The sequence below is a fragment of the Bactrocera neohumeralis genome, chromosome 4 (genome assembly GCF_024586455.1).
Source record: "Bactrocera neohumeralis isolate Rockhampton chromosome 4, APGP_CSIRO_Bneo_wtdbg2-racon-allhic-juicebox.fasta_v2, whole genome shotgun sequence".
Taxonomy (NCBI): Eukaryota; Metazoa; Arthropoda; class Insecta; order Diptera; family Tephritidae; genus Bactrocera; species Bactrocera neohumeralis.
The window spans coordinates 38,912,222-38,931,262 of record NC_065921.1 but is presented as its reverse complement, the minus strand read 5'-3'; the positions used below and the strand labels follow the sequence as shown (position 1 = coordinate 38,931,262).

The window sequence follows — 19,041 nt, the reverse complement described above, 5'->3', positions numbered from 1 at the left end:
ATGTGGTCGAAAGTAACGGTAAGTACGCACGTCTCATGCCAGGATTACAGCGCAGATAAACAGGATTACCACCATTGATTCTTCCAAACAGCTAGTCGGCTTAGTAGGTGTAGTGGGGCTCGTCGCTGTTGCGAGCGCGCAGAACGATGGACGCTATCGTCCCACGCCCACGCTGCCTTATTATCAGCGCCCACGTACAACACGTCTCCGTCCTACGGTCATTGGCGACGGACGTTATCGTCCGAGTAATGATGGGCGTTATCGGGGCGCAAGCGATGGACGCTATCGCGGTGGTAATGATGGACGGTATGTGCACCAAGATGTGCCCTATGTGCATGACGATCGCGCCGGTGGGCAATATGAAGGCGACAAGAACCGGTTTGGACCTGGCGGTGGTGGCGCCGGTACGTCCGGTGCGTTCGGTGGCGCTGGGCGGTCACGTGCGGGCGGTAATGCGCTGAGTTCGGCTGGTTCAGCTGGTAATCGCGCGAATTTGGCATCGCGAACAACAACAACACGAAGACCGACACCTAAAACCACCGCTGTTACACCAGCACTACCAAAGGGCAGCGGAACGGGTGAGGGTGGTGGTGGTTGGCGCATTCTGCAGCTTTTCGATAAGGAGGAGAAGGACGGGTATCAATATATGTAAGTGTTCTCAGTGCAACATAAATAAGTGATGAAAACTTTCGACTAACTCGCTATTAAGCATTAGAAATCCATGCGCCCCTTAAAAAATGTATAAAAAAACTCTAACATTATTATTTCAAATTAACAGCGCAGTAAGCACTGTAGTTAACAGCATGCTGTTGCAATAACTTCACTGTTTATTAACAGTATTTCCTTCACTTCACACCACAGCCAGAAAGTATGCTTTGAAATAATTGCAAATTTAATTTTTTTCCAGTTATGAAACAGAGAATGGCATTTTGGCGGAGGAAAGTGGACGCATCGAACAATTAGCTCCGGAAAAGGAAGGTTTACGTTCGACGGGCTTTTACGAGTACACCGGCGATGATGGTGTGCTCTACCGTGTCGATTATGTGGCCGACGATAATGGTTTTGTGGCGCGTGGTGCACATATACCTACTCCACCACCATATGTTGCCAAACTATTGGCATACTTGGCTGCGAACGCCAAGAATTAGTTACGTCAAATTGTATTTATATTAATTTCATTAAATACTTGTGGTCTAAATTATTTTTCATCAATAAATTCCGTTGAATGTTAGATTAAATACAAACATTTTGCAATCGTTTGTAAAATAATACGAATATTTCTTGAAATATATTTATCTGCGCTTTCGGAGAAATATCAAAATATGTATCTTCTTCATCTTTTTTCTTTCCTTTCGTTGTTTGCCGCCAATTGGTGATTCCAAGTGTAACCAGATCATTCTCCACCTGGTCTTTTCAATGTAGTGGAGGTCTTCCTCTTCCTCTGCTTCCCCCTGCGAGTACTGCGTCGAATACTCTCAGAGCTGGAGTGTTTTCGACCATTCGGACAACATATCCCTAGCCAGCGTAGCCGCTGTCTCTTGATTCGTTGAACAATGTCGCCGTATATCCATCGTCTACGGTACTCTCTGTTACCAATGCGCAAAAGACCATACACTCTCCGAAAAATTTTCTCTAAAACACATCCAAGGCCGACTCATCAGAAGATGTCATTGTCCATGCCTACGCACCCTACAGTACGGGAAGATGAGTGACTTATAGAGTTTGGGTTTTGTTCGTCGAGAGAGGACTTTACTTATCAATTGTTGTTGTTAGTGTTAATGCTAATTCCAAATTAGACGAAATTATCTATGACAGGAGCTACCCTCGTTCACTACCACACCCATTAGTTGCAAATATTACATTACATGTTAGATCTTATAAAGAGATATTTCTGTCATGTTGAATTCGTTTTCATACGTATATATAGGTATCTAGTTTTGCATCCTATCTACTAAGAATGTTAGCACCACTTAATTAGCTGCAGTTATTCTCTTAAGGGGCTCGTTGGGCAGCCTAAGAGAGGCGATGTTTGGAAATTGAAAAAACAAAAAACTAATTTTTCAATTATTTTGAAATATTAAAAAAACACAGCAGAAAAAATTAGATACGTTTCCGAAAGTCTTTCACTGCTGCAATGATTCCAGCCTTCCGGTTCGTGAATGAATACTAAAACAAAAATGCATGACTAAAAGATATTGTCTGTACAATAACGTACGGTCGAAACCAAAAATCAAAACTTGGCAAAAAGTGGCGTTTACACAAAAAGTTGAATTTTACCCAAAATGTTGATTGTTTTTGGACTGCTAAAATTCGATTTTTGATTATATCAAAAAATTGATTATTGTATCATTTGCATAAAAACTTAGGCAAAACTGGTATAAGTCGTTTCAACAACATTCAGACAGGATGAAAACGTTTTTCCGATCTGTAATGATGTTATGATCCAGTTTTTAGGAGTTTATGGGTATCTGAACAGACCAGGGCTCTAAGCTATCCAAGTGAAATCCCCCTTAGGATCGATATCTTAACCTAACCTTAATAATCACTCAAACAAATTTGGAAAATATTCTAAAGAGGAAATCGTGTTAAGGGATATACTAATGGTGCTGATTGAACTGAGCTGCTGCACTTTAAAATGCTGTAGCTGAAATTTTTATATTTCTGTTTGAAAAATTAAATTATGTAGAATATTATTTTATTTTAATATCTTTTTTTATTTCTAATTTCAAAATAGTTGCACCCCTAAATAAGATTGTCGACACTACTTCAAATATAATTATCTATAGGCATTTACACCTTACAAAAATAGCACATCTGTGCAACACGATCTAAAGATCCCTATAACATTTTCATACAGCACTCTCCACATATTTATTTTACCAATTTCGCCTTCCATATATCGGGGTTGTTCTAACGATGATCGTTTAATATAACCATATAAATGCCCTTAGTATTTGCCAAAGATTTTCTTGTGTAATTAAAGACATCATAGGTTTCTTTACACGAATTTCATTATTAATTTTCCCATTTATTTGCAGAACCTCACAGATTGTGTTCAAAAACAGCACAACAAAAAGGCTATACATAGAGTTCTAATAGTATTTCAGAAGTCTCCCTCATTGGACGGGTCGGTGGATTGCTTACATTCTTTTAGTGTCGAACAGCAGAGCTGTGAACCTTTTTGCCTTAACGGCCATTTAATTATTTCTCTAAGGAGATGGATTGTTCAATTAGTCTTATCTCTTAGAACTTTTCCATATACTACACGGCATACAATATCAAGTTCTTATAAGAAATATGTTGTACTTCTGAGGAGTATTATGGATTCGGTACAACCAAAGTTAACGTTTTTACTTGTTCTTCTCTGCTTTCACCATTATTCAAATGAAAAATATAAAATATCTAGAGTCCATTTTAAGAAAATAGCTTTAGGTGCCAAAAACTATAATTGACCACACCCTTAATTATTATTGACAGATTTTAGCAAATACTTATTCTAATCAGGCTAAGAACAATGCATTTACACATAAAAAACTGTAATTCTCAAGTTTTCTTAACACGTATGTTACTTCGGTAATACAAATACAGGAAATTTTTCCCTAAGAGCATTCAACCTAAAAAGGTAAATTCTAAAATCCATAGAATATTTTGTTTTTTTTACAATAAACAATACTACTACCATGAATAGCACCAAGACTTATTTCACACTTCACCGCGATATTGATATCAAACAAAGCAAAGTATCAAGCTAATAGATCATCTCTCTTGGAGTCTTCAATTGACAAATAATTATACTACAGGCAGGCTGAAAATACACATGTTTTTCAAATTCGATTTTGATGTTAAGAATTCGGTTGTGAACGATAGGCAGGCTTTAGGAATCTTTCAACTTCTTGACAATATAAGAATCGGTTTTCCATATAAAAGTATTTCTGAACAAACAGGAAAAAGTCGCTGAAGCTAAAACCGGAGTGAATACGAAAGCATATCGAAACTCAAATTTCATATAGAAGTTTTGACACAACGATTTCATCAATACTTTGTCCAGGATGTCAGCTCTCGCTGAACCCGATTTGCACAGAGTCTTCGAGTCTCAACTATTCATGAAAAATTTGTTCTTTAATGATTTTTCGCCGACTTCGTTTGTTGGGTCAGTCGATTCTTTAACGATTTTCCACATCAGAAGATATGGTTGGTGCAAAATGCATGTTTCGAAGCCGTACGATTTCATCTGACTTGAGGACATTAAACTTTGTAACTTTGTAGTTGAAAGCATTGAATTAATTCTTGGCAACGTATATATTTTATTTCATTGCTGTGGCTAATAAGTTGTACATGATTTTACATAAACATACATTAAACGATTGAATACAAATAATACAAAAAATTTAGAGCAGAAACTTTCAGATGAACATTTTCAAGAGGCAATAAAGTTTTGGAAGCATTATATGTAGTTGTTCTAAATGGTTTTTTGTTCAGAAATTATGTCAGAAGACTCTTTTACAATAACAATAAATTATGTTTGTTCACATAGGAAGTCTCCAAATCGACTCTCCAATTGAAGAAAAGTAAAGAAGCTCGATGAAAACGATGAAAAGCTTCAAACAATTACGTGTTGTTATTGTCAATAAAATATTTTATGTACCAGTTTTTCACGGTCAAGATATTAGTCATAGTATATTACCAGAGTGATATAAAATTAGTAGTAGAAAAATAGTATTTCTTTGAGCAGAGTAATCGTCGCCTTTTACGTTAGTGTGGGTAACACATTTGTCTGAACGTAATCGAGTACATCACTTATAGTCGCTTGAATGTTGAATTGCTGTAGAAATAAAATGAGTCAGGCTATCATGAAAGCAAAAACAAAAACTTTGTGTGAGTTGGCTTACACTCGGAGCATTTAGCTCATTGTCATTCGTATATTTCACATTATAGATATCATCTTGGTACTCGCCCGAGACGTGCACATTAGTCGTATCTCCTTCCTCTGGCTCCTCTGGCTTCTCTGTCGCAGTCGCTTCCACATCAGCATTCACATCACATCAGCATTCACATCTAATGAAAAATAAAGTTTTATTTTTTCAAAACTGTTACTCCTGCAACTCTTCACACTTACCATAATCCGATGGCCATAGTTGATTTTCATACTTGTAGTCGTAATGTTTTTTGACGTCATCGTCATTTATCCACTCGAACTGCACGATTTGCCAACCACTGCCGTCGAAATTGAAATCCACAGAGAAGCGCAAATGATCCTTCGGTCCCAGTTGGAAGCCATTGAGCGTGCCGAATTGATGTAGCGGCAGCCCACGAGCATCGTGAACATACATTTGGCCGCGATCTCCATAGCCACCGTTATAGGGCACTTTAACATGATGATATTTACCGCTTTCGTCGGGTATATATTTGCCACGGTCAGCGCCATGCAACTCTGGTATGTAACGACCATTACGCAGTGGATTAATCGGGGAGCCGTTTGCCTCCGTGTCTTGTGGGCGACAGTGGATCGTTTGTAATAGATATAGCAATAAAATGGCTAGTTTTGTATATGTGGAAGAGTGAGAAATCATAGTGCCACGCAGGATAATAGTGCGGGGAAATTACTAGAGAGAGAGCTTAGCTTAGATTATCGAATTATCACGTATACGCCACGCCGGCCGCGCGATTCGACGCCTACAACAGTTCACACGATACTGAACTACGAAATTGCGGCCACATTGCATGCGGTTTTCCTTTTTGTTGGTATTTATTTTCATTGGCTAAGCAAATATTTTCTCGAATTTATTAACTCGCACAATTATAGCGCTTGATTAGTGGAGCGCCACTTTGGAATTTAGACGTTGTGAGTTATGCGCGTTTGTCTTGCCTCCAGCTGATAGGTTGTCATTGGCGCTCACTGATTTATAAAGGGTGCTGCAAAACTACCAATTAAAAGCTATTGCGTTTATTTTAAATTTTAAAGTTCGAATGTTCAAAGCCTTGCTCACGAAACTTAAAGTTTAGGTTAGGTTAATCTGGTAGACGAACAAACCACGAATAGACCAGTTTTGGACTTTTACGATACCAGAGGGAGTTGCTAGGTCCATCATCATATAGGATGACTGCGCTTCACACGAATTTTAACAGACTCTGCGGCAACATTATCGATGTCTCCTTCAATGTATCATCCCTGGCACTCAGTAGAAGTAGAGTTGCCTGTCTCTGGCAACACTTTCCACTGTTGCCCTGGTCAAGTAAGACAGTTCTGGCCGATATGCGATACGAGGTTACTGTCTTGATTGCTGCGTGGCTGTCTCCGTAGATGTTGACTGGAATTGCCTACGGCTGCATTAGAGCCACGCTCTGCGGCTTTCGCAATAGCAAATACCTCAGCTTGAAATATGCAGTGGTCCGGAAACTTAAAATATGAAATATCCGTATAAATGTTTAGAGTGTTGCGCGTAGCTAACATACATTTAAGCAAGCCATCATTTTCTATGTTTTCTTCGAACCTTCTTTCTCAGTTGAAAAGTGGGATCATGCAGTCAATGTTCGCCCAACCGCCATTACCCACCGAGCTATGTCCCAAAGTTCTGTATGTAAATTCTCTTGCAGTCAGTAGTCGCCCGCCAATTTGGTTGCGCAGTTTCTAGCGATGAGGTCTATAGGTGGTAGGTTTAGTACCAGTTCAGGAGCTGCTTTGGAGTTGTTTTTAAAGCTACAGTTATGCGCAGCGCAGCGGGCCTCTGAACTAAAAAAGCTAAGAAGTGAACGACATAGGAGTTTATTTTCACTTAAAAAGGGATGTGACTTCAGGAAATCAGCCAAAATGATCACACTGTTCAAATAACTACTCGAACTAATTGGATCACCCCTTATAAATTTATGTAGCAAATATTATATTTAACCCGTTGCGAAAAGTTCTTTGTTATTCTATCTATGAGACTAATTTACGAAGTATACTTAAGCCTGGAATTTAGGCAGAATCTTAGTCATATTACTGTAGCAGATCCATATTTTCCTAAGGGGTTCGCAGGAGGGCGAATGGTTGGATTTTTTTAACTCATTCGGAATGTCAGAGATGTTTTCAAAAACAGTGTTTCAGAGCAAATTTACTGATTAAATATATTTTCTGGATATAATTTTTAGGGCTTAGGAAAATTTATAAAAAGTTCCTGAAATCTAAGGTTATTTTATGGGAAGAGTGCAGTGCATAATAACCAAAAAAAATGGAAAACGAACTTCGCACTTATAGTTCTTTCTATCTGTTCTGAATTTAATTCGATCAGCTGATTTCTATTTACACTTTTTACTAATATAAAAACCGCGTCAATCAAAGCTGATTTCGTTTAAATAAATGTATCAGATATATACTCCTTTTTTTTAATTTGAGCCCACTAAGACAAATTAATGTAACTCCGCACGGTCTTTTGCAACACTGGTAAACCGCAACGATATGTAACACTGTATACGTGTGTGTGTATTAATTATCACTTCAAGACGAAACACAGTCGTTTAATACGAAAATTATTACGCGTGAAGTGGTATGGAATGCGAAACAATGTTTCCAAGCCTGCTTGTTTTTGAATACGAAGACTCCGAAGTACACTCGCACAAATACAAATGCACACATAACTGTGTATTCTAGAATATATTTGACAGTTTGCTATGTTGTTGTAACAACAAATTCATATTTTTCCCATCGGTCTAATTAATGTGACGCCTCCGGATTAGAGATTGAAAGTAATGTGCTTGTGTCGTACGTGCAAAGTCGTATATTTAGTGGGGAATTCCATAAACAGAAGTATTTCCGAACTAACTAGGAATGACGCATCATAATTCCAAGTTACGATAGGGAAATTATATTTATTATTTATAGTTTATTAAAATGGAGGACATTTATAAAAAATACTTTAATAATAACGTATATTATTTTTTATACAGATGAACCATTGATCTCTCAACAAAGTTGTTCTCATGGTTTTACGACAACATTGTCTATAATGTTCTACGGGTTCTCCGCTCCGTCGTGCGATTTCTTCAACCTGCTTCTGGAGAAAATAGTTCGAGCTGCAGAACTAAATAGAGAAGGTACCATATTTTATAAGAGTGTACAGCTGCTGGCGTATGCCGATGATATTGATATCCAGAGGCCTGGACGATGACTACAACTGATGAGTCGACGTTGCGAGTTTTCGCGAGAAAAGTTCTGCGAAAGATACACGGTCCTTTGCGCGTTGGCCACGGCGAATATCGCATTCGATGGAACGATGAGCTGTACGAGATATACGACGACATTGACATAGTTCAGCGAATTAAAAGACAGCGGCTACGCTGGCTAGGTCATGTTGTCCGAATGGTCTGAAAGTATTCGACGCTATACCCGCCGGGCAAAGCAGAGGAAGAGGAAGACCTCCACTCCGTTGGAAGGACCAGGTGGAGAAGGACCTGGCTACGCTTTGAATATCCAATTGGCGCCACGTAGCGCAAAGAAGAAACGACTGGCGCGCTGTTGTTAACTCGTCTATAATCGCGTAAGCGGTGTCTACGCCAATTAAGAGGAAGAAGGGTTCTTGTGGTGGTCGAGGGTATTTTGTCTGTCCACATATATGTGAAGTTCAGCTCCTTTAGCGAATTTTGTTTTATCTCTTCGTTCGACTTGAAACATTCCATTCCGACGCGTGTTATAATGCTCTCCATGAGGCGGAATTTTCACGATCAAGCATGTCTAAAGAGACGTATTTACGGTAAAAAAAATCAGCTTTACCAGGAAGAGTCGAGCAAGAACGCGTTTCATACCCAAAATATCCACCAAATCAATCGAATGGTCTCGAGAGAGATGTCGAGCTTTCTTGCCATCTCTCGAACACTTGTCCGACGATTTTTAAACACCATTATTTTCACTTTTTTAATAATGGGTAGTGGAAAAAGTCTTTTTGTATTTTGTCCATAGATGTCGTTGCAGTCGTATATCTCCGGTGCTACCAATCACATTGTGTCATACCATATAGTGCAGGAAAGGTTAGATTTTAAGCTTCATTTAACAGAATCAAATTTCAAAAATGAGTGAAAATAATGAAGAAATTTGTAATACATTGAAATTTTTGTATAAAAAAGGGAATAATGCCACACAAGCCACTAATAAAAATAAAATATCAGTTCGTGAAGCACAACAATGGTTCGCGTGCTTCTGCTCTGGAAATTTTTTATGTGAAAGATGCACCTCGCTCTGGTCACACCACATGAATTGTCTGTGAAAAATTTAATTGACCGATTTAACATCTACGAATCTACTTCTGAAGCGAATGGTAACAGGGGAAAAGTGGATCAAATACGACAATAATGTGCGAAAAAAATCATGGTCCAAGCATGATGAAGCTCAACAAATAGTGGCAAAGCCAGGATTGACGCCTCGAAAGGTTATGCAGATGCTTTAGTGGGATTGGAAAGCCTGGTCGACCGATTAATTCTACATTTTACTGTCAACAACTGATGAGATTGAAGCAAACAATCGAAAAAACGGCCAAAACTAATTAAAAAAAAGGGCTTTGTCTTCCATCAGAACAACGCCAGAGATCTTCAACGATCTCTCGACGGTCTTTGAAGGCTTTGTATCACTCGTAAGCTTGTGTTTTTAATAAAACTTAATCACCGTAAGCCTTCAACATTCGCAACGAAATTTCGTTAGAAATACAAAATTTGAGACAAATTCTATGTTCGGTAAAAATTGCAGATAATTTTTTTTGAAATATCATTGGGAATTTAAATTACAATTTCCTTTTTTTCTTTTGTGTCACATTGCATACACGGATAGCCAAACAACTTCGCTAGCATTGCCGCCAAAGATTAATTCCAGCGTAGTCAACAATTGCAAGAAGGCTTTAAGTAATCAATCAGCAAGTCAATTCCACTTATCTGTAATTTGAGTTCCTGGCCATAGGAAAATTTTAGACCCACTTCCATACAACCCTTCCGTTTAGTCTATACTATTATATAATTTAATGTATCTGACGTGTTTCTTTAGTAAATCAACGCACTTTGAGCATTATCTTCCCATTTCACCCAAAAATACAATGTATGAGAATATGTTAGAACAGGCATATCATAGCACAATTGTGCAAGCAGACCTCAATCATCGAAATAACATCACGAATGGTCGTGCCACTAAGGTAAATGTATCCCGAATCTTCGAATGGTGCCTTTTGATGTTATGAAAAACCTTTTGTGTTTGAGGTTATTTAAAGACAATGAAGTTAAGGTCTTAGAAAGACTATGGTGATATTAAAACTTTTGAATTTGCAGTTAACTTCCACTAAGTTATTTGATGAGGTATTTTATAGACATGTTTCATATAACGTTAGTACACGGGGTAGATTCGTTATGAAATCACAAATTTTTAATACCGAATGGTAAAATTGTATACTATACTCCAATACTCTTATCAAAACACATAATATACATCCAACACCCCTCCTGTTGTTCCTGTAAAGCCCTATCATCTTGCCTGTTTGTATTCTCTATACACTGGTATATTTTTGCAGGTTATTTCCCACTTTTTATAAATTTATTTCATTATCTCATTTAATGTACTTAATATATAGACGAAATAAATCTTTATGGCTGTGATATTAATTGAACTTATTCAACAAATTTACAAGCAAACAAATACTTATGCACATACAAGTACAGGTCATAAATTCAGCTCCGATTTCAAGTGTGAATAAAAGAGTGAAAGAAAATGACATGAATGAAAAATTAACACAATTAAAAAATTGGTATTATAGGCGCTGACAAAAACATTTGCGACTAGCGACGCATATATCGGTACATACGGATGTACATATGTATTGATATATACATATGTATATGAAAGTTGCAGTTCATTGCACGGAGTGATCCGAAAGGCAATGAAAACCATATAAAGCGATAAATTAACAAGTAAGGAAGATCTCAGTACGGCTGTAACCGAACACTTTATATTCTCGCAATTTCTAAGGAAACTTTTAACTTTATTTTAACAAATGTTGCGTAAGAATTATTTGACGAAATCGTGAATGGAGCACAAACATATTTGGTATCCTGGATATAACATACTATATACTAAAATCAACTTTTCTAACTCAAATTGGAAATATGTGATATAAACTCAACCAAGCCAGATAACCAGTGGATCGGAAACTTTATCTTATACTCGTATATAGGGGTTAACCAAAAAAAAGCTCCAAAAGATGGCATGTCAAACGAAAACATTATATACATATATGTGGCATGGTGTACCGGTATGAAGTGAACGTCATGATACGAATGTGTTGGTAGGGACATTTGTTGTGAACGAGCCTTAATTTTTTCTTTGTTTGGTTGGCATGACATCTATCAATATAAACGAAGATGAGTCCAAGTCAAATGGAAATGGCAACCAAGTTAAACGTTGCACAATGTACAATTTCAGACCGTTTGAAAGCTATGGGAAAGATCCAAAAGTGGAGAAAATGTGAAATTTTGCTTCAAAGACAGGAAAGAAAATCATCATCGAATTGTCACTGGCGATGAAAAATTGATTTATTTTTAGAATCCTTAACTAAGAAAATCATAGGTTTCATGTGACATGCAACAACATCGTCTGTAAAAACAGATCGATTCTGTAAGAAGGCAATGCTCTATGTTTGTTAAGATCATAAGAGTGTGGTAAATTATGAGCTTCTAAAACCTGGTGAAAGTCAAAAAACGAAGATTTATATTGGCACGGTATCCCCAAGTTGCCAGAAAGTAGGTCAAAATGTGTAAAAACATATGGCCAGTACTTTGAATGATTTTTTTTATACTGCCATTCAAAATTGGTATAAGGGTTGAGGCAATTCGTAGGTTGATTTTAACCATTCAAGTCAACAAACTATACAGTTTTAAATTCCTATATTAGGTATGATGACCCGACATTAATTTATGACATATGACTTAAGGGTCAAACATAAGTTTAAATTATTATATTAGATATGATGACCCGACATTAATTTATGACATATGACTTAAGGGTACTCTACGTGTATTATATGAAAATTGTCATTTTTGAATTTCAACAATTTTCTATATATTACAGTTTGACGATCTTATGCCTTTCAGTCCATGTAAGGTTCACTTATTCGATATATCAGGGCTTGAAAAGTTAAAGTCTGATTTGAAAATTGTTTTGACTTGATAAGGATTAGCCTGAAAGAAATATGCGTGCAAATTGTATTTGGTTTTAATGATTGTAAAGCCCTTCTGTCTCATTTTGTAAGTGAAATGTATGCATCTTACATAATTATTTAGTGGAAATAAATAAGGTATCATTGGCCTCAACAACCGCGCCGTTCGTTCTGCTTTCTCCTGAATGTATAAGGAAGCGAGGCAAATGGGTCTGGTAGTGAACTAGGGCAAGACGAAATATCTCGTATCATCAAACCAACAGTCATCGCACTGGCGACTACGTTCCCACGTTACTGTTGACAGTCATAATTTCGAAGTCGTAGATAATTTCGTCTATCTTGAAACTTGTCTCGAAATCCAACGCAGAACAACTCTTGTCAACAGGTGCTACTTCGGACTAAGTAGGCAATTGAAAAGTAAAGTCCTCTCTCAACGAACAAAAACCAAACTCTAGAAGTCACTCATTATTCGCGTCCTGCTATATAGTGCAGAGGCATGGACGATGACAACTTCTGATGGGTCGACATTACGAGTTTTCGAGAGAAAGATTCTGGGGAAGATTTATGGTCATTTGCGCATTGGTAATGGCGCATACCGCAGTCGATGAAACCATGAGCTGGAAGAGATATACGAAGACATTGACATAGTTCAGCGAATTAGAAGACAGCGCCTACGCTGGCTAGGCATGCCGTCCGAATGGACGAAAACACTCCAGCTCCGAAAATTTTTAACTCAGTACCCGCCGGGGAAAGCGAAGGAAGAGGAAGACTTCTACTCCGTTGAAAAGACCAGGTGAAAAAGAATCTGTCCCATTTAATTTAATTGTCCTAGTGTGTTGTGCAATATTTTAATTAAGCCTATCAGGGAGCGAAACCATTACCAGTTTTTGATCACGACATTCTGTGGCAACATGTTGCGATTATATAAAAATATAACTAAACACAAGAAAAAACTTCGACTTCACCACAACTACAATACCCTTCACATGATCATTTTTTACAGCTAAAAGTGGTATAAAAATATTTTTGTTCTGATTCTGATGGCAACTAAATACATACAAGTATAAGCTCTAGTGGTTTTATCTGAACAATATACTCGGAGATTGTAACGATGTTTTGTAGATTATCTGACGTCAGGTACATTGCCAACTAAAAGAGATTTTTGTACAAGGACTTGAGTCTGAACTGACGAAAATCCATTGCGAATTTCGTAAAGAGATATTGTCAAATGAGAAGTTTTCCGTATTTAAAACTGTCTCTTATCATTCAGTACGGCAGCTACTTTCAATAGGGCCCGATATCGACTGTTAAGACAAATGTGCTGAGAAAAGAAATTGTGCAAAATTTCAGTTCGATCTTCCAAACACTGAAGGACTAGTTCGGGTATATACAGGCAGACGGACAAATCAACGGGAATGGCTAAATCGATTCAGTTCGTTACGCTGATCATTTCGATATATATTTTATACGGGCTCCAATTTTTCCTTGTGCGTGTTACAGACTTCGCGACAAACTTAATATACCATGATCACGGTAGAAAAATGTAATAAATTATGTCATAGTTACAAAGAGCAAAAAGTGCTTCGTTTCTGAATAATCTCGGATGGAAAAACATTCTTCCCTTATGCTTCAGACTTATCCAGTACACTACCTTAGCGATTGTTTTTTGTTTTTGGCAGCATATCGCATATAAGAACGCCCAGTGAAGTGGTCGTTGCAAATATCAACATCCACAAAACAGCTTTCTGTAATTAATTATGAAGGAAGAACTGTCTTCCAAGGACCTATTTCATTTAAACTGATTACAGAAACGGCGGCATTGCTGATGAAAATATATGAGGAAATTTCACTTTCTAAATTGTTCTCTTAAATCAAACCAGAAATCCAACCCTCCTTTGTCCTTAAAAATCTATTTCGATATCCAAATCAAACTCGACACCAAAAAAGACGTGGAGAGTAGAGAATGAGAAGTTGAAGAAAGTATTTTAAAATCCAAGCAATTTGTTGAACCATTATATAAGGGTTAAGAAACCACAAATAGCAAATATTCGCCTAAACTTTCAAAATTGATCCCCAGTATGGTGAAATAATAATTCAGTTAACTTCATTGATTTGTCAAATGAAAAGTTTTTTATTTTCTATTTGTTTTACTATTTAATTTTTTATTCTCAAAAAAAGGAATTGAAAAACTCACAACAAACAAATGCAGAGAAGCGTCAAATTCTGTACTGGCAGCAATTACGTTGGTATTTATAACAACCCACTGAATTGCATGGAAGGCTACGGGCTGTACGTATATCCCGATGGCAGCGAATACCAGGGGTTCTTTCGACGTGGTCGCTTTCACGGCATCGGACGTCTCACTATGGCAGCACCATATTCTTTTACATTCATCGGGGAGTTCGATAACGGTGAATTGACTAACATCAACAAAATGATCTATCCAGATGGTTTGATATTTAAGGCTGATTTCAATAAAGCTAAGTTGAATACCGCTAATTGGACTTATCTTAGCAAAACGGATCGTCGTTATACGCGTGAACTTTGCATGGACTTGCCACCAGTTGTGCCAAATGAGCCGGTTTCACGTTATAGTCCGCGGTCACTTCAACCGAACACCTACGATACTGAGGAGGGAATTTATGTCGAAAAGAGTCGCTTCATCACGAAAATACCGCCACCATTTTATCATCTACGCTTTGTTAATTGTGATAAAGAGATCGATTGGATACGGCAATTTTGTCGCCATGAGGATAGTGATATAGCCACTGAGCCAGACGAAGCAATTGGACGCCAGATTCTTGAGTCGAATATCAGAGCGTCTACGGAATTAGGTGAAAATCTGTACACTTGTACGTGTAATACGGACAAAGGATTACAGACAGAACGTTTAGGAAAGTTTTGTCGACGTGCTTTTCATGATCCCGATGACTCATCTTCAAGTTCACAATACTCGAGAGATTACAAAGATGCGCCTAGTTCAATGAGTACTAGCTCATTTTTTGAGGTTCCGATAAAACTAGATATGCAAACGCAATGTGATAACGAAGTGGCACAATTACGCCTGAAGCCCAATGATCTCGGACCAGAATATTTCTCATAGAATACAATTTTATTCTCAATAGAAACCCTAGATGCTGTAAAAAATTTACAATGCTCCTCCTAAAACAACATATTCACATAAATTCTTATTTGCATAAGTGATTTTGATAAAGAAATATACGCATATTGTTTTATAAGTTCTTCTGTTAATTCCTAATTGTCTCATAAAATAATTTTCAGTCAATATATAATAATATATGAAGCATAGGAGTTCTTTAAACAATGAATTACAATATTTTAAAATAAAATCGATCTCTCTTTTTCGAAAGTCAAAACACTTCTGATAAGCCCTTTTCGTTAACCATGAGTTCTTCCAGAATTACGGTTTTAGCTCCTCTTCTATACAAATCTCCGCCAGTTCATTTTAATTGCAATCGATCGTAGTTTCTGTTGTCTGTTGATATTCATGCACTTTCACCAACAACTTGGACAATTAACACTTTTACCAAGATTAACGAGTCAGGTGCTGAATCTTTTCAGCCATACTTCAAATGGGAGTACTATAATACGTTTTGATGTACCTTATAAAACCGATGAGAGAGTCTTGCGCCAGGTTACGGTCTAAACTCTGAAACCTGTATTAGATACCTTCATACCTAGTATAGGGACGCCTGCATCCTTGGGCTAGAGATGGAGGCGTTGATGATATGCAAATGTTTAGCTGGATGTAGACCAGAGGTGTCAGACTAATGTGGACATAAGGAGAGATGTTATTGAAGACCATCTACCAATGATACTCTTTTCTACTGCGACATTACCTAATTATATATTTTGGAAAATTAGTCAAAATTGCAGAGGACAGTAAAAACCACTGATAAGATTTCACTATCGTACCTATAAACACAACCTGCAATGGTTTACAGAAATCTTGAAAACGCCAGATGGAAAACTGTGTTGGTTGTTGTCATTCTCAGTGATAGTTAAGGAGCTCTTCAAGCCATCTACTCCATTGAAATCAAATCAGAAGTTATTACGAGCTTATTGACATTCTAGTGAAAAAAGCTGCAGCAATGAAGCCAATGAGACCGGAACATTTTTTTGCTGTGATCCTCACGCATTATGAGTCATGGAGGAAATGACATAACTGGCTACAAATATCCGGTCTTCGCCAGGTTAAGCTGTTTCTAAGAGAAATGAATGCAAAAATGTTCAAGCAACAAATGTTTTCCCAAGTGACTAATTAAGGCGGGTTTTATAATGGTCTTCTTCTTTACTGGGGTAGACACCGCTTACGCGATTACAGCTGAGTTAACAACAGTCCTTCTCCACCTGGTCTTTCCAACGGGGTGGAGATCTGGCTCTTCCTCTGCTTCCCCCGGCAAGTATTGCGTCGAATACTTTCAGAGCTGGAGTATTTTCGTCCATACGTACGACATGACCTAGCCAGCGCAGCCCCTGTCTATTGATTCGCTTAACTATATCAATATCGTCGTATATCTCATACAGCTCATGGTTCCATCGAATGCGACATTCGCCTTCGCCACAGCGCAAAGGACCATAAATCTTTCGAAGAACCTTTCTTATAGAGTTTGGTTTTTGTTCGTTGAGAGAGGAGTTTACTTCTCAATTGCCTACTCAGTCCAAAGTAGCACCTGTTGGCAAGAGTTATTCTGCGTTGGATTCCCAGGCTGACATTGTTGTTGCTGTTAATGCTGGTTCCAAAATATACGAAAATATCTACAACTTCGAAGTTATGACTGTCAACACTGACGTGGGAGCCTAATCGCGAGTGCGACAACTGTTTGTTTGTCATCAAAAGGGGGGTCTCTTATCTTGGCTACCCCGAGGATACTTTGTCAAAGACCGGAAGTCGTGAGCTGCTTGACCCATATGTAAAAGAATCATTTCTGGCCACTAGTGAATGGCAGTCAGAGAACTTTTAGCTTACCACATCCATTAACCCTTTACCAAGGCTCTTTGTTTTAACTAGGTTTAATGAAGTGATGTGATAATAGCAGAGGGCACAGTAGACCATCACAGGTAAAAGTACATTCTTCAACTCATAACCTACAAAATAATAATACATAAATATTTGCAGTCCTATTAATTTTTTTGAACTTAGAGGTCAATCGGTCTAACATTTCGTAGTTTATGGTCTGTTAGCGGATATCTGAAACACTAAACTAAAATAATAATTTTTTCATTCAAAAATTCACTAAACTATTTCGCTCTTTGTGCATAAAAAGTATTTTAGAGGGAAGTTCTTCTTCAATAAAGTATCATGAATAGATCCTCAGCCAAAAGTCCTCAGATTTTAATGAAAGTTTATGGTAAGCATATTCAAGCAGAGCAAACGTGCCAAAGTGGTTTGATTCATTTAAAAGTGGTAATTTTGGTTTGGAAGACGAAAATCTTCCAGTGACCAAAACAGTTTGAAGATCAGAAGTGTTACTCTGTCAAAATTGTTGTCAAAAACCTCGCGAGTCACTCAAACAGTCATTTCGAAACGCCTGAAAGCAGTCGAATATATTCAAATCCGAGGAAATATATGGCAGAATTACTGCCTGAAAGCTACAAAAAAAAGACATATTTGCATTGGATCGTGACTAAATTCATACAATCAAATGGAACCTGGAAAAGCCATCCAAATTATCGCCCAAGCTGAGTATAGTCGAAAGAACGCGCTATATTAAGAGCTTCTACAACCGGGTGAAGCCATTAACGGAGAACGCTTCCGGCAATAACCTACTCATTAAAACCATATCCAAAACAGGCACCTTATAGCCCATACCTCACTGGAATGCGATGCACAATATCCCTGCAGTACATAGAATATAGAATACAACTGATGAGTTAATCGAACAAAAGTTAACGGACCCTATAAATTTATCGGAATATTAATTAAAAACAAGTAAGGAAGGGCTAAGTTCGGGTGTCACCGAAGATTTTATACTCTCGCATGATAAAGTGATAATCGAGATTTCATTATCCGTCATTTACATATTTTTTTATTTTGCTGTAAAATTAATTAGATTAGTAATTCCTGAGATATGGTTTTTGGTCCATTAGTGGGCGACGCCACGCCCATTTTCAATTTTTAAAAAAATCTTGGGTGCAGCTTCCTTCTGCCACTTCTTCCGTAAAAATTAGTGTTTCTGACATTTTTTGTTAGTCGGTTAACGCACTTTTAGTGATTTTCAACATAACCTTTGTATGGGAGGTGGACGTGGTTATTATCCGATTTCTTCCATTTATATATATGAAAATGCCTGAAGGAAACGATTCTATAGAGTTTGGTTGACATAGCTGTAGTAGTTTTCGAGATATGTACAAAAAACTTAGTAGGGGGCGGGGCCACTCCCACTTTTCCAAAAAAACTACGTCCAAATATGCCCCTCCCTAATGCGATCCTTTGTGCCAAATTTCACTTTAATATCTTTATTTATGGCTTAGTTATGACACTTTATAGGTTTTCGGTTTCCGCCATTTTGTGGGCGTGGCAGTTGGCCGATTTTGCCCATCTTCGAACTTAACCTTCTTATGGAGCCAAGAAATACGTGTACCAAGTTTCATCATGATATCTCAATTTTTACTCAAGTTACAGCTTGCACGGACGGACGGACGGATGGACAGACAGATATTCGGATTTAAACTCTACTCGTCACCCTGATCACTTTGGTAAATATAACCCTATATCTGACTCTTTTAGTTTTAGGACTTACAAACAACCGTCATGTGAACAAAACTATAATACTCTCCTTAGCAACTTTGTTGCGAGAGTATAATAAGCTAACAGTAAATAAACTTCAAACAACAACTGCACTCTACTACGAGACCA

The 19,041-nt window shown here is 37.6% G+C and overlaps 3 protein-coding genes across 3 annotated transcripts; 2 read left to right on the top strand and 1 right to left on the bottom strand.

Moving 5' to 3' along the window:
- On the top strand, positions 1 to 1,148 carry LOC126756432 (larval cuticle protein LCP-30). Its single transcript, XM_050469499.1, has 3 exons — positions 1 to 18; positions 92 to 648; positions 908 to 1,148. The coding sequence occupies exons 1-3, from the start codon at positions 1 to 3 to the stop codon at positions 1,146 to 1,148; spliced, it is 816 nt and encodes a 271-aa protein (XP_050325456.1).
- A 3,132-nt stretch (positions 1,149 to 4,280) lies between these two features.
- Positions 4,281 to 5,703, bottom strand: LOC126756457 (uncharacterized). Its single transcript, XM_050469526.1, is given in 3 exon segments — positions 4,281 to 4,822; positions 4,890 to 5,055; positions 5,113 to 5,703. Coding segments are annotated over 3 exon segments (699 nt in total). The 5' UTR covers positions 5,571 to 5,703; the 3' UTR covers positions 4,281 to 4,747.
- Positions 5,704 to 14,337: 8,634 nt separating this feature from the next.
- LOC126756431 (uncharacterized) lies at positions 14,338 to 15,320 on the top strand. The gene has a single exon (XM_050469498.1). The coding sequence runs from the start codon at positions 14,365 to 14,367 to the stop codon at positions 15,262 to 15,264; it is 900 nt and encodes a 299-aa protein (XP_050325455.1). The 5' UTR covers positions 14,338 to 14,364; the 3' UTR covers positions 15,265 to 15,320.
- The last annotated feature ends 3,721 nt before the right edge of the window (positions 15,321 to 19,041 follow it).